Genomic DNA, 25,911 nt, shown 5'->3' with positions numbered 1-25,911 from the left:
GGGGGGGGGGGGGGGTGGGGGGGGGGGGGGGTGGGGGGGGGGGGGGGTGGGGGGGGGGGGGGGTGGGGGGGGGGGGGGGTGGGGGGGGGGGGGGGTGGGGGGGGGGGGGGGTGGGGGGGGGGGGGGGTGGGGGGGGGGGGGGGTGGGGGGGGGGGGGGGTGGGGGGGGGGGGGGGTGGGGGGGGGGGGGGGTGGGGGGGGGGGGGGGTGGGGGGGGGGGGGGGTGGGGGGGGGGGGGGGTGGGGGGGGGGGGGGGTGGGGGGGGGGGGGGGTGGGGGGGGGGGGGGGTGGGGGGGGGGGGGGGTGGGGGGGGGGGGGGGTGGGGGGGGGGGGGGGTGGGGGGGGGGGGGGGTGGGGGGGGGGGGGGGTGGGGGGGGGGGGGGGTGGGGGGGGGGGGGGGTGGGGGGGGGGGGGGGTGGGGGGGGGGGGGGGTGGGGGGGGGGGGGGGTGGGGGGGGGGGGGGGTGGGGGGGGGGGGGGGTGGGGGGGGGGGGGGGTGGGGGGGGGGGGGGGTGGGGGGGGGGGGGGGTGGGGGGGGGGGGGGGTGGGGGGGGGGGGGGGTGGGGGGGGGGGGGGGTGGGGGGGGGGGGGGGTGGGGGGGGGGGGGGGTGGGGGGGGGGGGGGGTGGGGGGGGGGGGGGGTGGGGGGGGGGGGGGGGGGGGGGGCGGGGGGGGGGGGGTGGTGGGGGGTGGTGGGGGGGGGGGGCGGTGTGGGGGGGGGGGGGGGGGGGGGGGGGGGGGGGGGGGGGGGGGAAAGGGGGGGGGGGGGGGGGGGGGGGGGGGGGGGGGGGGGGGGGGGGGGGGAGGGGGGGGGGGGGGGGGGGGCGGGGGGGATGGGGGGGGGAGGGGGGGGGGGGGTGGGTGTGGTGGGGAGGGGGGGGGGGGGTGGGGGAACCAATCACACGTTGCGTGTGATTGGTGTTTGGAATATGCTGCCACAGGAGGTGGTGATGGCCACTAACCTGGATAGCTTTAAAAGGGGCTTGGACAGATTTATGGAGGAGAAGTCGATTTATGGCTACCAATCTTGATCCTCTTTGATCTCAGATTGCAAATGCCTTAACAGTCCAGGTGCTCGGGAGCAACAGCCGCAGAAGGCCATTGCTTTCACATCCTACATGTGAACTCCCAAAGGCACCTGGTGGGCCACTGCGAGTAGCAGAGAGCTGGACTAGATGGACTCTGGTCTGATCCAGCTGGCTTGTTCTTATGTTCTTATGTTCTTATAACGCTGTTTTTGCCTGGAGGACTCTTTTTACGTCTAGATTATTTTTACTAATTGTGCGGGGGGACGGGGGACCCAACACCACCACTGTGCACTGGGTGGGCAGCGACAGATTAAAGGTGTGGCTGTTTTCTGGCCTCACAGGGGCAGATGGGAGGGAGACTGCAGTGGGGATGCCCCCTCAAGGGGCTGAAGAAACACAAATGCAATCTTCAAAGTTCAGCAGTCTGAGCAGGTTGCTCTTCTCTCTTCCCCCACCCGTGGTGCCCTGGACTGTTCAGAGCCAGCATGGGGTCGTGGTTAAGAGCAGGTGCACTCTAATCTGGGGAACCGGGTTTGATTCTCCACTCTGCCACTTGAGCTGTGCAGGCTTATCTGGTGAATCAGATTAGCTTGTGAACTCCAACACATGCCAGCTGGGTGACCTTGGGCAAGTCACAGTTCTTCGGAGCTCTCTCAGCCCCACTCACCTCACAGGGTGTTATAACAAGGTGAATGTGGCACTGGATGCAGCACTGGAGGGGGGAAGGGCAAGGAGATTGTCAGCCCCTTTGAGTCTCCTACAGGAGAGAAAGGAGGAATATAAATCCAAACTCCTCCTCCTCCTTTTCCAATAACAAGATTGCGTCTTCAGATGATTTCTTTATTATGAAACAGGATCAGGAATACGCATTTAGACTTCTAATCATTATTCCTGAGGCTGTTTCATAATAAAGAAATCATCTGAACACAGTCTCTTATTGAACAATCCAGGGGAATGACAGTTTGCCAGAACTAAGCATAAACAATAAAGCACTTTCCATTATACCCCATGCCACATCCAGTGGTGGGATTCAAATAATTTAACAACTGGTTGTTTACAAGCATCATTTTAAAAACTGGTTCTGCCTAAGTGGTGCGAACCTGCTGAATTCCCCCACTGGTCATATCCCACATCCCACAGCACCACTCCTGACTACCAGTTCCCAAGGGGGGATGGCACCCCTCCAGTCCCATTGTCCAGAGATGAGGCAGCCTCCCTCGAGGGCAAAACACACTACATTCCACCCTACTGACAGAACTACAACAGCAGGTGTCTAATGAACTGATAAGGTATTGATCAGAAAAAAACAGTACAAAGAGTGAAAAAAGACAACCACAGGAATGAAGCGGGGCAGTGAGGGAGGGGGAGGGAAATGAGGCGAGAAAGGATCCCACCTCCTGGGCAGAAGACATGGCAGGAGCAAACATGGGCTGATCACGACACCGCCTCCATCCATGGTCAAGCTCCTTACCTCCCAGAGATAGATGCTTTCAGCAATGCCGGCCAAGATATAGAGGCCATTGGGAGCCGCTGTCAGGCAGGACACCCGTCCTGGGCAGACAATCTTCTGCTGGAGCTGATCCTAAGGGGAAAAAGCAGGGGGGTGCTGGAGCTGGCAGGGGGATTTGCAGTTGAGGAGAGAAGAGCCTCCATCCCTGTGAGCTGCGAGAAGGGGAGAGAAGGCCAGGCGTTCTCCACCCAGGCAGCGCTTTCCCTCTCCTTAGTGGGGCCTGGAGTTCTCCCAGAATTACAGCAGAGATCTAAATGTGGCTACTCTGCCAGCCCTTTTTAAGAGGGTGTGCTAGAGTCTTGGGATTCCACAGTTGCCTTGTTCCGCTCTTCAAACGGTTAGACCAGGACCTGGTTCCAATCCCCTCCTGCACTGTGGAAGCTTGCTGGGTAACCTTGGGCCAGCCACACAGTCTCAGGCCTGACCCTGGCCAGTATTCAGAGGAGAGACCGCCAGAGTTCCGGGGGTCAACAGCAAACCACCTCTGAACACAATTTTGCCTTGAGAACTCTGCAGGGTTGCCCAAAGTCAGCTGAGACTCAGCAACAATAACAACAACAAAAAATTACCATTCTGCAAAACCAGCCACAAGTTTCTACCTCAGTTCCGCCAGTTTGATGGAAAGGAGTTGAAGAATGTGTACAAAGCGGCATTTGTGGCCAAAGACCTTGCTGATCAAGCCATGCCAGGGAACTGCTCTGGAAGGGTTGATTCAGACTGAGAGCTATTATGGCAAAGACACTGCTAGAACAGTGGTTCTCAACCTGGGGGTCAGGACCCCTTTGAGGGTCGAACGATCCTTTCACAGGGGTCACCTAAGACTCTCTGCATCAGTGTTCTCCATCTGTAAAATGGATAAATGTTAGGGTTGGGGTCACCACAACATGAGGAACTGTACTATTGTAACTCGCTCTACGCGGGCCTACCCTTGAGGTTGATCTGGAAGTTGCAACTGGTCCAAAATGCGGCGGCCCGTTTGCTCACAGGGGGCGCCTTCCGTGACCATATTCGACCTATATTGTGTCGCCTGCACTGGCTCCCGGTTGAATTCCGAATCATCTTCAAGGTATGGGTGCTTACCTTTAAGGCCTTACGCGGCCTGGGACCCTCATACCTTCGGGACCGCATTACCCCATACGTCCCTACTAGGCCTCTGCGCTCAGCAGTCCCTGACAGTCCCTGGCCCCTCCATGATGTGGCTGGCCTCCACTCGGGCCAGGACCTTTACGGCCCTGGCCCCTGCCTGGTGGAACACTCTTCCTCCAGCGGTCCGGGCCCTGCGGGACCTTGGTGAGTTCCGCAGGGCCTGTAAGACGGAGTTGTTCCGCCGGGCTTTTGGGGTGTCCAGCCGCTGAAAGTGCCCCCCTCCCTCTCCCTCCTTTTCATCTTATAGGTAGGGTCCTTTCCATCTGTAGGACCCACTCTTTTTCTTTCCCCCTCGGGAGGGTCTAAGAGGGACTTTGCGGGCATTGCTGTATCATGTATTAATTTGCTGCATTTTAAATATGTTATTTAGTGATTAATTTATATATTGTTTTTATGCTTATTGTATTTGAATTTTGTGTTGTCCGCCGCCCAGAGCCCTTCGGGGGTTGGGCGGGATATAAATTTGAAAAATAAAAAAAAATAAAAAAAATATTAAAGGGTCGTGGCATTAGGAAGATTGAGAACCACTGTGCTAGAACCTCAGACCACAGGGGTGGGGGAGGGGTGAACACACACCAAAGAACTAAGAAAAATTCAAATCCAAACAGTGCCATCAGAAGATGCACACAACATTCCAAGTGTGTTTAGAGATTCCTCCCCAGGGAAAATCGCAAATTAAGGCAAGTCACAAAGTCTTCCCATTTCCAGAACAAGACATTTAAATTCAGGACAGGTCAATTTTGGCATCTTATTATTAACATCACACTGAAAAGAAATTTACCTGGCAAGCATTTAAACTCCCCTCAAAACCCACATGTCAAGGGTGGGTGGGCATGGCAGCTACTTCTAGTGGGTGCAGTATATGTTAACTTTGTCCCTCCTCCCATGCTCAAGATGGAGCAAGAAACACTGGGAAGAGGAGAGACACGAAATAGAAGCTATCCCAGGATGGGCCAGATCATCCAATTACTGGAATTGGCACAAAAACGTCACTGGCACTTGAGTGCTCGAGTCCTGATCACAGACCTGGAAAAGCCACTGATGGTTTTATCAGCTCTTAAGTAATATTTGGGGATGGGGCAAACAGGAGATTTTTAGATCAGTTAACAAAGGAATGACATCTTATTTACATCCATTAGCCTGGTTGACTCATTCAAATCTGGCTCACAACTGATTTTTGCAAAGTGTGTCAGTGCTACTGTACTGCTGTAGTCACTGGAGCACATTTTTAAGTGTTAACTGAACATGATGGTCTTTGTAAACCATCCTGAACCTCCAGAAATGAGATATGGCCACATAAACACAAACCATTTATAGGGCACAATGTGCAGTGACAGTCTACCTTTGGATCTCAGAAGCCAGGAAGAGGCAAAAGGCCAGGCCGCTTCCTTGCTAGTGTCCTTCCTTGCTACAATGTCTGACTGTTGTCAAAGGAGTGCTGGAGCCTCATTCTGATCCAGCATCATCAGGCCTCTGAGTCTGATCTTACTACACGAGTCAGCCTCTTAACATCAGAGGATCACCTTCTGCTTTAAACAGACAGCAGTAAAATTCTTGCCTTAAAGGGTCTTACTGAGCTCAAAGGGGCCTCAATGAAAAGGAAGGTGAAGGGCTTTCCCACATTCTCATCTTCCTTGCTTGTATGGGCCTGTTTCTTCTGGGATTTTTTTTTCCTGTTCTGCATGTTTTGCTCGCTCTTGTGGCCGATTCAATATCATACCAGTTTATGTCCAGAGTAAAACAGTGCAATTCAAATGTGCAGGGAGATAGGATGATATGAAGGACACAAAATAGTGTAATATTAAATTGACCACTAAAGGAAGCAAAACATGTGTGAAACAGGAAAATCCCTTCCCCCCCACCCCCCAGACAGGAACTTATAAGTGAGGAAAACGAGAATGTGGAAAAGTCTGAAGTCTCACCTTTCCCCCTACTTGTATGAAACTGAAAATGGTAAAAAAGGAAGAGGAGCCTTTTGTCTTTGGTGATCAAGGAAAGTCCCTCAGTTTTTTTGGAAGAGAATACCCAAGAGTGCAGTAATTTAAGTTGATTCCAAGCAAAACAAGAGAAACTGGATTCCACCCCAAGCAGAGAAGGGTGGTTGAGGAGGGACTCTCTCACAGAAAAGACAGGAGCCTGAGAAGAGAAATTATTCCTAAAGGCATAAATTATGTCAATCTGCTACCCAAATCCTTACCAAGGGGCAAAACATGCACCAGCTTTCTACAAATAAGTTTTTAAGTGCGTTTTTATGTCATCCTCCTCCTGTGGTGCTCCGGATGTTCTATTTTAACATGACACCCCTGCAAGATGGGTGCGGCTGTGAGAGAGCGATATGTCTGGGCCTGACACCGAGTCAAGCAGGGACCCTCCCCTGCACAGCCAGAAGACATTTCTGGTGCAAAAGCGGGGCAGGGATTAGACTTGTGAAAGATATGCCTGCACACACGCGCACACACCCCGTTTCCTGCAGCTCGGTTGGGAGCTAGAAAGTCTACTTTTCACTCCTTCCTTCATGATCCTCTGGACCTCCCATACATCCCCTTCCACCCCCACTGAGGACATGAAGGGACACAAAAGGGATAACGAAAGGGATAACTTGGCTCTATGGTACGCCTTAAGGACGTAATGATAGAATCAATAACAAAATCAGATTACCCTTGGCCTTTTACTAAAAAACCCAGAAGCCTTTGCTCCTTAGCTAAAAATTCTGGTTTAGATCACAGACCTAAAAGCTGCTTGTTTAGTAATACAGCATGTGAACCAAATCAAGGTTGGTAGGAGCTGGCTTGCACCAAGAGACACTGTAGCTGTTTTGGGAAGCTAACTCTACGCTGCAAGCAAACTGCGGTTCAGAATGTTGAACTGGGTCAAACCTAAAACAAGCGTGTTTAACAAAACATGCAAATCAGTGTGAAACAGCATACTTTTATGTGGATATGATTTAGGAGAAATCAATCTTAGAGCCTATGTACAATTTCTGTATTGTCATAAATATATGTATTAGGATTCAAGTACCAATCCTTAAAAACATGTAAGCTAAGAAAACTGAAATGGAAACGTTGTCCATAAGCAGCATTTGTAGCTCTTTCTGTGATTCCCTTGTATTGTTCTACTGTGGATCACTTAAACCAAAGAAATATTGACTAGAAAGTAGTCCTCAGGAGGACGTCAATCACTGCCTGCACCCTCTTCAATGTATCGACAAGCTTTTGATTCCCATAGGTTGATTATAAAAAGGGAATGATTTTTCCGGTATAGTTAGTCCTCCTTCTCCGATTGAATAAAACTAATAAAATTTATTCAAACGCCTCTTGTCTCCTGGAATTCATCCTGCTCCCCCACCCCCTTCCCCAGCCGGGAGCCTGGGTAGCCAGCCCCAAGTTGCCCTTCTGGGGTAACAAGGAGAGCGACATGGGGCGGGGGGGGGGGACTTTGGCTTTCAAGCCCCCTCCCCGAAATACTTGGAAGGGGTAGGGATGGGGGCGGGAGCACGCCCTCCCTCCCTCCGGCTCACCTTCCTCTGGAGCTCCCAGGCGCCCAGCCAAGCTTTGCCCAGCTGCGCCCCCAGGAGATGCTCCCCGCCCAGCAGCGCCAACCCTCTGGCGGCGAAGCTCCCGCCGCGGTAGGTGGCCAGCGTCGCCCCGGAGCCCACTTCCCACACCCAGCAGCAGGCGCCTCCGCCGCAGCCCCCGGACGAGGAGGCCGCGGTCGCCGCCGCCGCCGCCCCCGTCGCCTCGGCAACGGCCACCAGCGCCACCTCCACAGGGGCCCCGGACGCCGCCATCTTGATCTGCTGCTGCACGCTCTCTCTGCGCACGCGCTGCCAGACAGCGCTCCTAGAGCGGACTTTCCTTGCAGGAAACCCTACTTCCGTCGCCGTTCTATCGCGTCTCCAGTCACTTCCTTAATGATGGACGGAAGCTGGGGAGGGACAAATGTTTATGTTTTGCGCTCTTCTTATCCCTGGCTGTCCGTTCACGGAGTAATATTCCGAAATTATAATGAATTGTTTAAATGTCTGGTGACGGCGGCAAGAGTAATTTATGCGGCAAAATGGAAGGCAGAAAAATATCTTGATGTGAACGAACGGATGAATACATTAAATGAAAAAGACCCTTTGTACATAAACACACACACACGTATACATATATCTATATATGTAATTGAAATTAAGAATGAATTTAAAGTTAAACCAAAGTAGAAGAAAGATTTAGGCAATATGTGTGTTATAATAAATATGTTATTAGAGATGTAGACTTATAGAAAGGACAGGAAGGCAATAAAAAGTAATGTCAGATATGAAGGTTTGTGTATTATGCCTTTTATATGTTATGTTTATTATATGTGTCAAAAATAAAAATTTGAAAAGGAAAAAAGCAACCTTGTGGTATTGCCCCCTTCCTCCTGGAGAATGTCTTAAGGAGAAGGAGGCATGCTCAGGAATTTTGGGCTTGAAGGGGAGGAGAGAGGGAGTGGCCACTGCTATACAGTAGTAGGGTTGCCAACCTCCAGGTGGCCCTGGCAATCTGCCACCATGACAAATGATCTCCAGACAATCAAGATTAGTTCCCCTGAATAAAATGCTTTGGAACGTGGACATGACACTCGGCAGAAGTCCCTGCTCTCCCCAGTTTTCACCACAATATTGATAGCGGAGCCAGAAGTGATTTTATTCCATTTCTGGACCTGTTTTTAATAAAGATGGAACAATGTTTTATTTCTGTATTAGGTAGGTAGGAACAAACTGTATTAGATAGAAAGTAGGGTTTGTAGTTGTCTTTTGTATCCTCTGTATTTGCGTCTGCGTGGAACCTCCTTGGCTCAAGGCAGGAATCCACCCCTGCTCCACCTGGGCCTGTCCCTTTCACTTGTAAAACTCTTGATGGACGCTGACAAAGGGGACCCCGGAAGAAGCGCCTCGCCCTGCCTAATCTCGCCAGCAGGCAGATAAGGGGGCCATCGTCATCAAGTTTCGTTTCCCCGACCCCAAGCACCCAAGGGACTCCTTTGTGTTCTTCCCGCCAGTGCATCCGTCATCGCCTCGCCTTCCTCCAGCCGCGAAATCCAAGAAGGGGCTGCCCATCGAACTCTGATTGGTTCCCATGTATTGCAAATGCATGATTGGTTACTGTGTATTCTGTTAATGAATGGTGGTGGGCTGTCCTGGACTCCCCTGGACTCCCGGCAGAAGGGCTTTTAAGACGTTGTAAAGCTGCTAGGCAGTTGCAGTTGCCGTGGTGCGGAGGTGCTGACACGTAGGGTTAGGGTTAGGGTTCTCAATAAAACCTTTTTATTCACTTTACTCGCTGTGTCGGGTCCTGTTTGTGTTCCCCTGCGCTGCCGAGAGCTGGGTGGTCTGGAGCTATTAAAAGTTACCAGGCAGGGCGGTAAAAATATCTCCAGGTATTTTCCAGACCAGAGCTGGCAACCATAGCCTGGTACATCCAGGGAGATTAAAGCGTGTTCCAGTATTATGGCAAAGCTGCCTTGTCCCTGGGTGATAAATTGGAGAAAGATGTATGTGTGTTCGTGTGTACTGACTCCTTGGGCAGCAATCACTTCCCCTAGACAAAATGGCAGTTTCAGAAGGTATAACTTTGAATCTAGGAGAAATCTCTCTCCAAATGTTCCTTCCTCCACTGTCACTACCACCAAATCTCCAGAAGTTTCCTGAGTCAGGGCTGGAAACTCTAATTTAAACAAAAGAACAAATATGGTTGGGGGACTTATGAATTCTTATGGGCAACCAAACAGAAAACTTGACTCAGCTGGCACACTGGAGCCATAAATTGGGTGGGGGGCATGGGGGGCGGGGTTTAAGAGTGGGCCCAAGCAGTGATCCTTGTCATGGGGCTGTGGTAAACAGGCTTCTGTTGTAATTACTGAAAGTTTGCCAGATATGGTAGTTGTAGATGATGGAAACAACAAGCAGCAACATTTATAGGGTTGCCCGCTCCTGGTTGGGAAATTCCTAGAGATTTGGGGATGGAACCGGGGTGGAAAATCCACCATCCCAGGCAGCCATTTGCTCCAGAGAAACTGATCTCTGCAGTATAAAGATCAATAATTCCAGGAAACCCCCAAATCCCACTGGAGGCTAGCAACCGTTAGCTACAAAAACGTCAGCTACAAAGAAAGTCCCCCCCCCCCCAATAACCCAGTCAGTTCCCATGGTGTAGAACAGTCCTTTTCCCAGCGCATTGTAGTCCCAGTGGGCACCTTCTGCCATATTTGTGAACGTGTTTTGTTCTGACTGGAGAAAGCATCCAGGAAAAATAATCAGGAGTACGCATGTGTGTATTGGGCAGGGATGTAGGTATAGATTTTTATGGGGTGGGTTTGGGGGTGTGTGGCCACACCTCCCCAAGCCCTGCCCCTGGCCTCAGTGCTTATAAAAGCAGCTCTCCGAGGCCAGGGACGGCAGACTCCCCCCCACCAGCTGGGCTCCCAGTTGGCAGCTGACAGTTCTTTTTGCCCTACCCTCCGAGCAGAGGCGTAGCTAGGGAAAATGGAGCCCAGTGCAAAACTTGAGTTTTGCGGCCCCCCATGGACGACCGCTGCAATGCTGGAATCCATCCCCAAACAGCATCATTTTCAGTGGTGTTTAAACTAGGGAGCCCAGATTCTTCTTTTAAATCCACCTTAAAGGGAGAATCTGGGGCCCAAGTTAAAACAACATTGAAAGTGATGCTGTTTTGAGGTGGATTCTCCCCCACCCTGAAACAGCATCACTTTCAATGTTTAAACTGGGGACCTCAGATTCTCCCTTTAAGTCCATGCCGAAGGGGGTGGATTTAAAAGAGAATCTGGGGAAATTTGGGGAGTGCCTGCTGTCAGGGATGCAATTGTTGAGCTAGCGGCACCAAACTTTCAGGGTATCTTTAGGAGACTCTCTTCACCAGGTTTGGTGAAGTTTGGTTCAGGGTTCAGACCTTCTGATATGTAATGGGGGGGGGTTAAACCTGGGAAATTCCCCCCTAACCTATGTCCTTGCTATTGGGGTGGTGGAGGAGAGAGAACGGTTAAAAACCCCAAACTTTAAAAGCACAACCTTTCCTCTCTTGAGGGTTCACTTCAGTCCATCAGAAAACAGCAGAGGGCAAGCTTCCAAGGCACAGAGAGATTCACACCTGGGTTTCTTGGATCTTAGTCCGATTCCTTAACTACTACACCATGCAGCACTTTGAATAATCAGTGGCTTTTGAAAACATGATGCAACTGAGATGAAGGAAAGAGGTTAAAGTTATTTCTCAGGTTTTTTGTGTGTGTTTGTTAGAGGTGGAATAATTCGCTGCCTCTTTTATTTTTGGAAACTAGCTTCGTCCAGCCTGAGTCTGTGCCCCTCTTCAGCTAGAACGGGCAAGCTGAGGCCCAGCCCCTCCCTGCTCTGAACATCTTAGGTGACTCATGGGAGGGGGCTGAATTTTCATTGGCAGACCTCCATGGGGAAGGGAGGGCTGTCTCAATTTTCACTGCTGTAAGAGGGGATTTTGAGAAATCCAGGTGTATATGTAGCAGTGAGCAGGAGCAACTGTAAAAAAAAACTTGGAAGGGCTAGCACACACATGCTGGCAGGAGTGGTTTTGGCACTGGACATGGGCAACCCATCAGCTGATATAAAAAAGACTGACTATTTTTGTTACCGCCCAGGAAAATAGCCAAAATATTTTCCTGAAGTCAAGTTACATGGCTACACTGGTTCCATGTCAGGACGCAGAGACTTGTGTAGCTCAGAAGCCTCCACGAGGCTCACAAGGAATGTATTTATGTGATTGTGCCAATGTTATATGATTTCCCTCTTGTCTTTGCCCCTTTTGGATATCATGACAGCCCCTTTTGTATTGAATTTTTGATTTGCCCGCTGCTTGAGACTATACTCTAGCTGGTTTCTCCAGTTAGTTTAAGGCTCTGTTAATTTAGGAGATTCTTGCCTATAAGTATATGTGTTTATTCTTTAAGGTTTCCCTAATGTTTAAGTTTAAGAAAAGTTATTTTGATATTTGTGCTATTAGTAAAAGCAGTAGCCTGTAGAAGCTGATATTAAGGGACAAGGAAGTCAGCCCTGGAATGCAGCTTAGACCAACACCCAGCCAACTCCTTAGCGAGGACAAAGACCCCTTTGGATTTGCAAATTAAACTCTGCTGGCAGCACCCAGAGGTCCCAGCCGTTGGAAGACGTGCAGGGGCCACCATTGGACAATTTGAACTCCCCTTTGTTACAGAGATGAGGCGCGGGAGCCTCAGGACATAACTGAAGGAAACAGCCATCTGATAAAGGAGATAGCTGGGTGCGGTAACGAGCCCACCTAGATTTTCTGAATGGACTTTATCTGCTATCCCTTCAGCACCATTGCGAGATCTCGTGGGAAGACGTTTGACAGCGGGATTTCGTAATCCCATTCAAAAGTTGTAATTGTATCTTCTTTTTGTATTGTTGTTTTCTTATTGGTGTTTGGTAAGGGACTTGCCCCCTTACCTCCCCTTTCTACCTGCCCCCTTGCCCCCTTTGATGTTTGTGAATAAAAGTTCTTGCGCTTGTTTGCAAGGCGCGATTCTCCTGCCCGAGAATACTTTGCTTTGAAGAACCGGCTTCCTGCGCCTCATAACATCTTTGAGCCTAGATTCAGGTTTCTGAGAAGGCGTCAGTTCATTCTTCCTTCCCCACTGCCTGTATCTTCAGTCTCTAGCTGCACACCTGATCTCTACAGGCATTAAAATCCCTATATTGGCCAGTTATGCTGCATTGTAGAGTCCAGAACTGTTAATGCTTTTTCTGCTTGGAGTAAGGATATCAGCTGGCAGGGATGCCAGCCTCCAGGTGGTACCTGGGGATCCTCCAGAATTGAAGCTCATCTCCAGATGACAGAGATCAGTTCCCCTGGAGAAAACAGTTGCTTTGAAAGGTGGATTGTACATTGTACCCTACTGAGGTCCCTGCCCCCCTCCCCTCCCAGGCCCCCTCCCCAATCTGAATCTAGCAACCTTACCCCCCACCCCATATCCCTGGCCAGGGGCAGGGAGGACCTGACAAATGTAGATATGTAAAGGGAAAGGAAAAGCCAAGAGATGCCACTCTCTTCCCCTGCCCTCTCTCATAAAGAGTATCTGTTCGCTTCGCTGCTTTCAAGGAAATAGAAGGAAAGGCACTCTACATCTGAGAATCTCCTATATCACATGTCTAGACATCAGATCTTTATACAGCCTGCCAGCATTTGGGCTGGAAGTGAGGTGTATACCACCACCCCGCCCCAGGTCACAATGCTTGTGGATCTTTAACTCCCTGCATCCCTGCCCAGGCCTTTAGCTAGAAACTGAACCTGGGGGCTTCTGTGTATCAAGTGACTGTTTCAGCACTCAGTTGTGAGCCCTTTGAAAACACAGGAAGCAGCCTCGGAGAGACCCTGCCACTGCGGCTCTCCTCGGTCTTCTTCAGTGCCAACTGCCAAGGAGCTTTTAAGAGGAGCTACCCAGAGCGGAATGTGGAACCTCTGCGTTTATGCTGGGCTTCGTCTCACCTCCCCCATCTTGCTGTTGTAATTTCCTAATTCTAGCCAGTGTGGTAAAGTTGTTAAGAGCAGCAGGCTCTAAATCTGGCAAACTGGATTTGCTTCCCTGCTCTTCCACATGGAATCTCTTCCCTGCTCTTCCACATGGGGCAGTCATAGTTCTCTCAGAGTTCTCTCAGCCCACCCAGGAAGCAATGGCCTGAAAACCCTAAGGGCAGTGGTGGGATCCAAAAAATTTAATAACAGGTTCCGATGGGGGTGGGATTCTAAACAGTGGCGCGCCGCACACACGCGCATCCAGTCCCTATTGGGCAGGGAGGTTGCTTTAGGAACCCCTTCTCGGCACTCAGAAAAAATTAGTAACCCCTTCTAGAGAAGCAATGAGAACTGGTTGGATCCCACCTCTGCCTACGGGATCGCTGTAATTCAACTGTTACTTGATGGCACTTTCTACCATTGAGACACAGGCTGCAGGGAAGCAGTGTTTGACACAGCGGAAAGTGATACACCGGAGGCCAAGATATGAGAAACACCTGTAGGCTGACTCCCCTCTCCCTTCCACCCCCACACATCCAGCCCCCTGCCTCCACCTTGACCCCCAGAGACCTTTTTCTGCCCTCTTTAAAGAGACACAATGCACATACTAACACAAACACACACGTACATACAACACAGCTGTTTAAAAGATGTCTTTTTTGCCTCTTTAATATTCAACTTTACAAGGTTACAATTGTCTTAAATATTTCTGAGGTTTAAATACAATCTGTATAATAATGTTATAAAATGTAAACTTTTCAGTGTTTTCAATTTTTTCCATTTCAGTTAAGTCACAAAGGTTTAATACCTGAATATTTTTTCTCTTTTGTGAAAAAAAGTGGTTTTCTTTCAAAAACACAAAGAAACCCCCCCCCCCCCCAACAACAACAACAAAACACAGCGGCCCGAGAGACAAAGGCAGCCTTGGTGGGCCCTGCTGTTTTCAGAGGTAGAATGTGGTTTATTTTATGATTTTAATTACCTGAGTCAAAAAACCCAACAAGCACTGTACAGATTGCATAAACTTGCTGCATTAGTTTCTTTCCTTTCCAAAACCCAAAGAAACTGAAATCATGTTCTGAAGTTGATATACAAAAGAGAAATTTATGTTCTCCCTCCCCACAAAAGATCAGACCCCCCTAAAAACAGTGTTTCTACAGAAGACACACTCTTTTACAACTAACTAATGTCATTCCCTCGTGAGAATAAAATGAGAAATCCAACTACAAACAACACCCCCACCCCACCCCCGACGGAAACCCCAAAACAAAAAATTGTAGTTCGATCTTGTCAGGAAGTTTTGTGTAGCTCCCCCAGCCTGGGTAAAAATGGTGGTGTAAGCAAAACACTTTTAAGAAGAGTGGAGCAAAGTATGATTTTTGGAATAACGGGCTGAACTCCAGTGGCTTTGAAATTGGGGAGGGGAGATGGCAACCCACTCTCCTCCCTCACCCCCACCCCCACCCCCGCAAGTGGTTCTTATAATCACAGCAATTTGGATGTCCCTTTGAGCGTGCCCAAAATAACCACACAGCAAACCCCTAACAAGAGAGTAAATAAATGGGCGAGGGGTCTTTGTAAACCAGCCACCTGCAGGGCACCAGATACACCCCTCTGACTAACACAGAAGGTCCTTTAGAGGATCTGGTGCAATCAATGGGCATAGCCACCCTCTAAAGTGAAGCGACTGCAAGTTTCCAGGCTAGCTGCTTCCACTGCCCCCCCCCCCCCCAGCTTCAAGAGAAACCGAGAAAGGAAAATCTAGCTTAAAAAAAACCAAACACACCAAAGAAGCAAGTTGCACAGCCCACTGTCCCCCTCCACAGCAAGGAACACCCCCCTCCAAAATACTTGCTGTTCCCCTGTCCCCCCCCCCTCAAGCCCCCTCCCCTCCCTTCCAAAGTACAATCAAGATCCAAACAGCAGGCCCAATTCCCCTGAGTGAAAATTCAATTCTTATTCAAGCTTGGACTGAGAAGGAAAACAAAACCCAGCTTTTATACCATATCTCTTATAGACACACACTTTACACGCTCAAAAAAAGAAGACACAGACACGCTCTTTTTATATATACTATATATATATATATTGATATAGAATCTCTCTTTTCCACCCACACACGAAAAAAATATCGGAGAAGGGAAAAGAAGTGAGCCACATGAGAAAGAGGCTGGGACTGCAGAAGGCCAGCTCCAAAATGGCTGCAGAATCAGGACCACGGTGCCCACCCCTGCCACTCTCACTTCTGGAATGAAGACATGCCAGCAAGTACTCAAGAGGAAATGGGCCTGCCAGTGGCCAAGGGTTGGCGTTCAACATCAGTACTGACTTGGGTCAGAACAAACAGGACTCTTCAGAGAGGCTAATTTTTTGATAATGCTAAGAACCTAAGTGAGGAATCTGAGAGGCCACAGAACATGCGTGGATCAACAACACCCTGCCCGAAAGACAGAGACGGACGTTAAAGACATTTGTCCCAATGAAAGTCCTCTTGTGTGTATGAGGGGGAGAGGGATGCCCATGCCATCCCTAGCATTCCTCCCAAGACTGCAGATGGCATGCGGCAGAGAGAAGCCCTCCAGGGCTGGCGTGAAGGGCAGGAAAAGACCAGGGATGCGGCTGGAGGTAGAAGCTAGGTTGGATGTTGGCCAGCCTGCGCTAGAGAGACACCTCTGGTCTTAAAACATGTCTCCCAAACGGAACAGGACAAGAACCCAGTTGTGTCTGGAAGTTAAAAAGAGGATTCTGGGCACAGAGAAACATATTTAGGGGCATGGGGGAAGAGGCATCCCAACAAAGCCAAGAGGTGCAAGACACAGGGGGCTGGGTCTTAGTTATTAGAGGAGAGGGAAGAAACACCAGACACATCAAACCAGTTGAGAAAGATTTCCGTTGTGGTGGCACAGGGGCGGGGCGGGGCAGTATTACCAGGAGACCCAAAAATATATTCCCTCCCTCCCCGGTCAAAGCTGGGGTGGAGCTGGAACAGAGAGTTCCTCTCTAGAAGACCAGAAAAATATGAAAGAGGCAGGATCAGGGGTGGGTGGGTGGGTAGAACTGTCAATAGATCACACCCATGGCTGAACCAACATGGGGTTCTTTAACCCTTTTCCTAGTTAATGCGCTGAACAAAGCCACGCAGTCAAACACTCTTCACGTGTGATCTATACGGTTAGACGTGGGAAAATCTATTTGGATCATGGGAGAATAAACAAAAGATTTAAACACGCAAGCACACGCACACACACCAAAAAAAACAGGATTCCTGGACTGGTTTGTTGGAAGAAGTAAAGTCTCAATTCATAAGGCAGATACTGGAAATATTCTTAAAATTGTAAAACCCACTTATTAAAACTTGGAATCCAGCCTTTGACATATCATGGATCTCTCCAGGCCTTTCCTGGAGAAAGGGGAGAACAGAACATTTTTGGCCGTCATGGTGGAGAAAATTGATACCCTTGGATTTTACAGCAGGTGAAATCTCATTTGTGATAAGAATTCATGTTTACCACCACAAAACTACAGAAGGCACCTCAGACACGAACAGCATGAAATGACCTCCATTCTGGCCCCGTTGAATCCTGGGAAGGAGGAATCACACTGTAGAGTTCAAAATGAGGGGTTTGGTCAATGATCAACTCCCCAGAACAGCAGGCGTAGGGGGGCAGGGCTGACACCATCATCCCAGGAACTGCCACACTGCTTGCTTGGTGGTCAGGTATTCTGTAAACACACCTGTCAAAAGGCCAACCACAACCCCCTAACAGCCAAGCTGAATTACAGATAAATTTTGAAGAATACAAATTTGGAAGAATACAATTGGAAGAATACAATTTCGGGATAAATTAACTACCATTCTACCCCCCAAAAAAGTTCCCTTGGAGCAGGACAGAATAAGAAGGATGCGTTTCCAAGAAACATGGCTGGGATAGGATGGCACAATCGTCTTGAGACAACTTCTCTCTTATCAGTCTTCCCCGTAAAGGGGAAGAAAATATGTGGAGATTTAGATGAAACGAATCATGTTGGTTGAGACTGTAGGGATAGATCAGCATGAAGCCCTCTCAAGAGATCTGAGGATAGCTGAACCAGGCCAAAGATTGTAAAAACCCTCAACGCAACTGTCATCATAGACCGGCAAGGACCAGACGAGTGATGGAAAGCCCAACAGCCAAGATCTCCGGAGAATCTCTCAGGGCTTCCTGTGAGGTGATGCTCAAACAGGGGCACCTTGTAGGAGATTTTCTTTTTGGCACCAGATAACTTCAGAGTGAAATGATGAAGGGCACCTTTGCTTGTGACCCGCCACAGGCAAACTCCAAGATACCCTGGCAAAGACTTCTTTGCCCCTCCTACGAGCAATGGGTGGACTTTGAAACACAGAGAACAGGATGTCTTTCTGCCTTCACCCCAAAGAGGGTCTCCTTTCTTCACTCTGCCTTTTTCTTTTTCTCCCACACTGCTAGTTTAACATGGAGACGTAGCCTGAGTTCTTGGAAGCAAGAGACAATCAGGTTTTCACATCTAAAGAGGATTAGACCCACCAGGTTCAGCCTCCCCCCCCCCTCCCCAAAGCACTTTTTCCTATCTCCTTCAGGGCTAAGCTGCTTTCTGTTGTAATTCTCTCCCCCTCCCCCCCCACACCAGCCTTTGTCACAAGCTGATCTTCCCTCAGTGTCTCTGCCTCTTTCTCAGAGTGGTCACTGGAGATGGAAAATACCCACCAATTAGGCCTACCACCTACAGTTTAACTCAGCCAAAGTAATCGTCTGAGCCTCCTGGTGACAGCTGAACTCCCTCGGGTGCCTGCCAGTTCTCAAGAAAGGATGAGTCTGCCTCACTCAGAAATGGACCAGGATTGACTGCCGAAGGCAATTTCAGGATTCTCACAACTGAAAAGAAGCAAAGTTGAACCTTAAGTCTGGCTTCACAGGTGTGCCCTAAAGATGAACATGACCTCGCTTGCAAATGCCAAGCCATCAGCTTCCAATTTATCCCCACACTCTGTTTTGAATGAAAACAGTCTGTTTTTGTTGCTGTACAAAACTTGCACAGCTGCCAGAGGGGTCCACGTTGGCCAAGTCCACATCTGAGAAGCCTCAGCAGCCAAGACAGGCTTCAAAACCTTGCCTGCTTGCCGAAAACCAGCAAGGTGAGAGCAAACAGACGTGGATCTCCACACAGCATTGCTAAGAGACAGCAACGGCACCCACACAAGTCCCAAAGGCCACTTGAGTGAGAAGAAGTCCAGAAGAAAAATCTTTGATCCCAAGGTCATCATCTCAAGAGTCTTTTCCAAACTAAAGACAGTGACTGCTTTTAGAAGATTGGGAATGAGTCCCAAAATAGTGACTCTCTCCAAAAACAATCCCAGTTCTCTCTCACAGCGGCTCTTCTCGTTAAACCAGAGTCCGCCGCCATTTAATCATACTGAGGTAAACCATGCTGTGGAAGGGCGTGTGTACAAGCAAGCACATGCTCCAGAGTAGCTGTCCCCTTGGGGCAATGCTCGTGAGCCCCCCTGCTCAGAAAAACTGAAAGGACCAAGTAAAAGGAAAAACAATATGAGCCAAAGAAGCAAAAATAATAACACACACGTGATTGTGTTTTGTATCATCTGGTTGGGTTTTCATTTGCTCCTAACACGGCTCATTTAAATGCTACAACTGTCAATTTTTTTCCAGTTGGTTTTCCTAAGGAGGAAAAAACAGCTAAAAAGCTCCTCTTCCTTCAGACCCTACTTAGAGTCCATCCATGTGTTGGTTTAAAATATCTAACAGTTGACGACTTCTTCTGAGCGTCCCACATACTGCCAAAGGGGGGTGGATGGGGGCGGGGAATTGATGGCTTTGTCACCTAGGAGATGCAAAAGCTAGGAGGAGAAGGCAGCCGAGGCCACCCCAGGGCAAATACAAGGCTGTTCCTGAGAAAGTCAAGAGGACTGAAGTGGCCTATAAAGTTAAGCCCTTTCGCTGCGACCAACACACCTCCAGAAAAGACCAAGCAACTCTTGCCCCCTCATAGTTAGGCTTTGAAAGGCTGCAGGGAGGGGGCAGAGACACCACAGAAGACGCGTTCTAGTGAGCAGCTGACCTTTAAATCCTTCTGGGCAGTCTTGGGGGATTCCTCTCAAAAGGGAGTAGCCCAAGACATCCCCCCTATTTTCTTCCTCTTCTTGTTCAAAGATCATGTCAAAAGCAGAGCAGAGATCTGAGGCCTAGCAAGCTGCCCCTTACAATCCTCCTCCCCTTCTAAAACGAGGAGGCTCTGGGCAAAAATACCATCCTACCAAATGTGGAGTCAGCTGTGCAAGACCCCACTCGGCAGCTGATCAGGCCCCGCCCACTGCATATAGGACCACTTGAGTTCATTTGCTAATGGAGCATATTGTCCTATCACATCATCAGAAGATAGGGGGGGGAAAACACACACACCCGCCCAGGCAAACCAAAAGTCTTTTCAAAGTGCCTTCCCTGAATGAATACTAAAAACAGAGATATGTTGGTTTTGGAGTCTGATTTTTTCCTTCTTTTTTTGCATTGCCTTTCAAAACTAAACTTTACAAAAAATAAAAAAGATATAAATTCTTTAAAGCTCTATAGATACTTCGAAGGGAGGGTTTTTTAAGGGGGGCAAGGGGGAATTCAGTATGAATAATGCTTTCCTGTCTCTCACCAATTCTTTTCTGTTGGTGTCATAATACACACACACACACACACACACACACACACACACACACACACATTATATGATCTATTGGTAAAGGAGTTTGGAGATTTCATTTTCTTTAAAAACAACAATGACGCAAGTCTGCAGAGTGATTGTGTCCATCTGAAGATATTCAAAAATATATAATAGTATATTTTAAAATATATTTTAAAATAAGAGAGACTGTGCAAAGCTTGGGTTTGCATGAGGTAAGAGAGTTGTGGATTGACAACGCATCACATCAAACCGCACAGGGACTATCTGGCTCAGAATTTCAATGACACGCTCACTGTCCCCTGTTGTTCCCCTGCCCCTCCCGCCGCCCCTGGTAAAAACTCGTTCCACCCATATCTTTCAATATATTCATCTATCACAAAAATATTCCGTGTAGGAAGGGAGGGAAACATGAGCCCCAGTTTGGAACCTAACCACCACCACCACCACCACCACCACCCCCCCCCCCGGCAAAAAGCAAACATCGAGTTTGGTTTGTATTTGGTGTCAGCTGTGGAGGAAGGAAGTCTGATCTTCCTTTGGCCCTGTGCAGATGACGGCACCCCTTACACACTACTGATAGCCCCACTGGGGTGCAGGACTGTAGCCTCCCTTGCTGCCTGACATCGCTGGATGTCCACTTCATGAAGGCACATTTGACCAGAATGCAACATTCAGTGTGCAGAAAGCCCATACTGTGTGACGTAAACTGCACAACCCGCAGTCTGGGCCTGCAGACACTTATTCAAATATGCCTCTGTCTTGTGGACATGCCAAGAGGAGGAAGCAGAGGGAATTGGTTTCCACTTTCCCCCAACCCCTGAAATGTAGCCTGCAGGTAAGAAGCGGTACATCATCTGACCAGGGCCCATGTTTTGGTGGGATGGAGAAATGAAAGTTGCAGGGCTTTAAGGCGAAGAAGAAGAGTTGGTTGAGGTAGATGATGGGGGAGCGGTCAAGCTGGCCTGAGGGGGGGCCGTTCCTCCGCTGCCAGCAGAGCTCCCACCGCTTCCGCTTCCACCACTGGCACTCTGCCCGCTGTTGGTGCTCCCTTTGCTGACAGAAGAGGATGCTGCGCTCGGCGTCTGAGCAAACAACACACCTGGAAAGAGAGAGAGAGAGGAGAGAGAACAACAAGGGAGGCATTTGCCCAACCTCTGGATGATTGCCAGAACCACCCCAGCCAATGTAACCCTCTCCCCTCCGGAAGCTCAGTAAGACTCCAGGCACACCTATTCTTCCAAGACCCTTTTCAGCCCGTGGGCACCTTGAGAATTCTGACACAGGGGGGCGCTAGGCAGAATCAGCAAACGGCTGCTGCAAGATGTGGAGCCAGTGGCAAAAGGTACAGTGGCAAAGTTACCTATAACTCCAGTGGGACCTCTTCAGCATTTCAAGCAGAACATCCGTTCAGCAGGGCACAATCCACTGGAAGCCCTGCAGGGCGCAAGCTCTATTTAGCCCCACCCACTCTCTGAAAACCGTGGGCAGATGCCAGGAAAGGTGTCAGCAGATACCTACAGCCACCATGTTGGGGACCAAATGGGGATCTGTGGGAATTCACAGGAGGGGGGAGTTCCATCCACACTTGGTCTCTGCCCCTGCTCACTCTGCCTATGAACGCATTCTCTTTCTCTCAGATCATGCCTGGCTTTTCTTACAGTGTCGTGTGGCTTTCTGTGACCTCTGTGCAGAGACAATTTATTAACTGTTATATCTTGTTTTATTCAACTTCTACTCTGCCTTTTCACTACCCATGTGGGGCTCAAGGCGGCTGACAGCAATCAGCCCTGCTGGTTAACCTGGAGGGATTGACGCCCATGTTCACCTGCTTGACAGGGTCGTTTGAGGATAAAATGGAGGACAGGAGAATAATGATAGAAGCTGCTTTGGGTCCCCGCTGAGGAGAAAGGGGGCGGGGGGGGGGGCACAAATGAATGTCAGCAGATGGATTAAACCTTGTTAAACATTTTTTTCCTGCAAACCCGAGAATTAGCCCAGATAGGTAGCTCTACTTGCTTCCCAGGTCCCTACTGGAACCCTCCCTCAGTTTGGCAGGGGGCAAGAGTTCTGGGGGAAATGCAGCCCCCGCACCCTCTACCTGTATAAACGATGCCATTGATCTCGACGGACATGCTGATGCTGTTGGTGCCGTTGGGGGCCAGGTTCACAGCAGAATCTTGGCGGTTTTCTGGCAGACAACAAGGGGAACAAAAACGTGAGCAGACGGGCAAAGTGACCCGCCGGTCCCACCCCAAGATGCACATTAACTCCTCTGCCCAAAGCCATCCCAGAAAGACGGCTGCAGCAGGAAGGAGCTTCAATGGGGAGAACAGCAGCTGCAGGACATGGTAGTGGGTGCAAAAGCTCACCTTTCGGGGGTTTGTTTTGTTTTTTGATAAATAACAAAGTTTCCGCTCTCTTGATGATGCTTCATTTTTATGTCAGTGTGAATATTTTACTTTCTTATAGTTTTAAGATTTTGAATGTTTTATCATTGTTGAATGATTGTCTATTGATTTGTTGTGAGCAGTGGTGGGATTCAAATAATTTAACAACCGGTTCCAGTGGTGGGATTCAAATAATTTAACAACTGGTTGTATACAAGCACCATTTTAACTACCGGTTCTGCCAAAGTGGTGCGAACCAGCTGAATCCCACCACTGGTTATGAACCATCCCAAGCCCTGTGACCCAACAGAAGGCAGGGTAAAAGTGTAAAATAAAGTAAAATAAATGAGAATGAGAAATACCTGAGTGGCACTGACTCAGAAGCTGTAGAGGGCAGGACAGTAAAACCTACAGCCATTTGAAGCCCTGTATTGCCTCTGGTTCTCCACATGTGATCTACATCAAAGACTTATTCACATCACACAATTCAATTTTTCTTGCTTTGTAATTTGGATTTCTTGGGGCGGGGCGGGATTTTTTAATTGTTCTGCCCACATAATCTTGTATAGCCAGTACAGCCATGTTCACAACACAAGTACTGTTGGATGCAGTGTTCCAGAATCTAATGCCTGGGCCACTTAACTCAGCATTGCCTGCTCTGGCGGACAGCTGCTCCCCAAAGACCCAGTGCACAGCAATAGGTTTTTCCAAATTGGAAAACAGACCCCTGCCTCTCTGGGACCATGCAGCAGTTCCAACCCAGTACACGACCCCCCCCCCGCCCCGGATGGGGTGGGGGGGGGGAGAAGCTGACCTGGCGAGCGAGTCCCTCGGCTGTTGATCCGGATGCTCATGGGCAACTGGGCTGTCATCGCCAGGAGGTTCTGCTGGATCGCTCGCTGCATCATCCGCTGCTGCTCGTCCGATGCGAGCACCAGCTTCTTTTCTGGGGGCTCCCCCGCCTCCAGCTTCTCCCGCAGCTGCTCCAGCGCAGCGGCCTGAGCGGCCACTGCAGCCTGGGTTGCTACGGCTTGGACTGCTGCGGCTTGAGCTGCCACAACAGGGTGGCCTGTGAGGGAGACGGGCAGACGGCCGGGCACAGTGATTGGGATGGAAGAATCTTCCTCTGGGGGAAAAAGGGCACAGGGGAACAGAAGCTGCAAAATTCACTGGGAAAAGGTGTTCCCCCCCCCCGCCCCGCCCCCTGAAAATCTTCACGTTCACTTGTGATTCACAGTCTGCCTGTGGAGCTGCTCCAGCCCCCCCCCCCTCCTGGGGCTCTGTTGGTTGAGTCCCCCCCCCCCCTTTGCCATCGTTGCAGCCAACTTCGGGTGTCCCCACAGGGTTTTCAAGGTGGTTTGCATGTCAACTCTGGACTTTCTTGATGGTCTCCTGTCCAAATGCTGACCAGAGCAAACCCTACTTAGTTTCTGAGATCTGGTGAGATTGGGCTGTCCAGGTCATGGCCACGAGAGCCTAGAACACCACACAAAGTGTGACATTTGGCAGATTTACACCAGTATCGTCCCACGTGATAGAGTGGCTGCCACTTGCTGTGTGTGTGGGTGAGAGAAGTCCAAGAAAAAAACCCAGTCTTGGGAAGAATTATTATTATTGTTGTGGATTGATTGATTGAGTTTATATACTGCCTTTCAGTTTTGGGGCTCCCAGATTTGACCGTGCCAGATGAGACACTGCCCAGATAAGGTAGCAGACAGGTGAATGATTTTAGCCCACACGACCTGCCCTCTGAGCAGCTGGCAGAGGAAAAGAGCAGCATGCGTGCCAAGGGAGGAAGGAGGGCTGGGCAGGCAGGCCCTTCCTGCTCATGAAGGTGTGTGGTGAGACCTGACATGGAAGCACAGCAGCACTGGGTCCTCCCAATAAGAAGTTAAGAGATGACCTGATAGTGCTGTTCAGACAGTTGAAGGGATCATGTCATGTTGGAGAGGGAGCAAGCTTGTTTTCTGCTGCTCCAGAGACCAGGACCAGGAGTCACGGGTTCGAGGTGAAGGAAAAGAGATTCCACCTAAACATCAGGAAGAACTTCCTGACTGTCAGGGCTGTTCAACCTTGGAGTGTGGTGGAGTCTCCTTCTTTGGAGGTTTTTAAAGAGAGGCTGGATGGCCATCTGTCAGGAGTGCTTTCATTGTGTGTTCCTGCATTGCAGGGGGTTGGACTGGATGGCCCTTGGGGTCTCTTCCAACTCTAGGATTCTACCATGGGGCCTCAGCAGCACCCTATAATACTGCTCCCCCCTCACCCCGGTGGTGGTAAGCCCTGATTCTAGCTAAGATCCTTTAAAAGACCTAATAGGAGAAAAACGCTATAGGTCTGTCCTATTTTTAACCAGCACTCCAGCGCTGCCCCTGATGATGTCTGAGACAGCAATGAAAGCGGAGACCTGCAAAACCTTTTCTTCGACTTGCATCATATATAGGAACACATTAAGCTGCCTCACGCTGCACCTGACCCTGGAGGGCACATCAAGGTCACTCAGACTGCCAGTGGCTCTCCTCCCCAGCCTCAGGCAGGGGCCTTCCACGTGACCGGTGCTTTCTAACCCTTTCAAGTGGAGATGCTGGGAACTGAACCTGGGACTTTCTGCATCCCAACCAGGTGCTCGACCACTGAGCCACGGCCCCTCTTCAAAGGTGTTGGATTCAGGATAGATAAACATGTGTCCTTTCTTCACTTTGTGTGTGTGTGTGGGGGGGAGGGGCTGTCAGGTCACACTTAACTCCTGGCAACTCCCTGGGGTTTTCAAGGCGAGAGAGATGCTCAGAGGTGGTCTGCCTTTGCCTGCCTCCCGTTCATGATGGCATCTCTGCTGGCGCCCCTTGGGAGGCTGGAGGATGTGGGGCGTCTGGCCGAAGGTCCACCTTGCACCCTCCATTTGGCAAACATTAGCCTTTGAAATTGGGTTCCCCCCCACCCCCCCAGGTCTTAATATGACACCATAATATGACATTGACTTGCAAAAGTGGACTAAACCACTTTATGGAGCTCTTTGGCATAGCTCAGCAGGGCATCCCTCCCCCCATACTTTATGGCTCCAGCAAAGAGCTAAGCAAGCGGTTAAAGAGCTAACTGAGCAACGGTACTCAGCACCTTTGGGTGCTGCTCAATTTTACAGTTTGTTGGAACAAATCCACCAAGCAGGGTCCTTGACCACCCTGTCCTCAAAACCACCCTGCTGAGTAAGCCCTCCCTGGAGAGTTACCTTTCTTGATTTTTGTAACGGGGGCGACGGGGCTGCCGTTGGTGGCCGAGGCCATTCCCAGGGCAGGGACTGGGAGCTTGGGGGAGGAGAGCATGCCAGGGGTGCCGCTGGGAGAGTAGGTGAAGATAGAGCCACAGAAGCCCTGGCGCCGTCCCTCCCGCCGATTGCTGTCGATGGCGGCCTGCAGTTCGTTGGGGTTGCTTAAGGCCCTCTTCTCACACTCATAGGGGTACAAGTACTTCATATACCTTGCAAAGAGAAAGAGAGAGAGGCAGAAAAGGGGACATCACTATCCCCACATGGCAGGTAACTGGAGAGAGAGAGAAGACGGCACAACACATAGTTTAGGGAACTCCTTGCCACAAGGCCT

At 50.0% G+C, this 25,911-nt stretch overlaps 2 protein-coding genes across 2 annotated transcripts in view; both read right to left on the bottom strand.

The window, feature by feature from the left end:
• WDR18 (WD repeat domain 18) overlaps positions 1-7,500 on the bottom strand; it is a 50,503-nt gene extending 43,003 nt beyond the window's left edge. The window contains exons 1-2 of the mRNA XM_048497666.1: positions 7,199-7,500; positions 2,497-2,607 (exon numbers count right to left, since the gene is read on the bottom strand). Of these exons, the coding sequence (XP_048353623.1) occupies positions 2,497-2,607; positions 7,199-7,468 (381 nt within the window). The 5' untranslated portion in view covers positions 7,469-7,500. The remainder of the gene's footprint in view (positions 1-2,496; positions 2,608-7,198) is intronic.
• Positions 7,501-15,114: 7,614 nt separating this feature from the next.
• The window catches only part of ARID3A (AT-rich interaction domain 3A), a 68,742-nt gene continuing 57,945 nt past the window's right edge, over positions 15,115-25,911 (bottom strand). Inside the window, exons 6-9 of the mRNA XM_048497128.1 lie at positions 25,542-25,789; positions 23,133-23,444; positions 22,030-22,119; positions 15,115-21,030 (exon numbers count right to left, since the gene is read on the bottom strand). Coding sequence (XP_048353085.1) covers positions 20,837-21,030; positions 22,030-22,119; positions 23,133-23,444; positions 25,542-25,789 — 844 coding nt within the window. The 3' untranslated portion in view covers positions 15,115-20,836. The remainder of the gene's footprint in view (positions 21,031-22,029; positions 22,120-23,132; positions 23,445-25,541; positions 25,790-25,911) is intronic.

This window comes from Sphaerodactylus townsendi, linkage group LG05, assembly GCF_021028975.2.
Source record: "Sphaerodactylus townsendi isolate TG3544 linkage group LG05, MPM_Stown_v2.3, whole genome shotgun sequence".
Taxonomy (NCBI): Eukaryota; Metazoa; Chordata; class Lepidosauria; order Squamata; family Sphaerodactylidae; genus Sphaerodactylus; species Sphaerodactylus townsendi.
The sequence above is the reverse complement of the archived record's forward strand: the minus strand, read 5'-3'. Positions and strand labels throughout refer to the sequence as shown.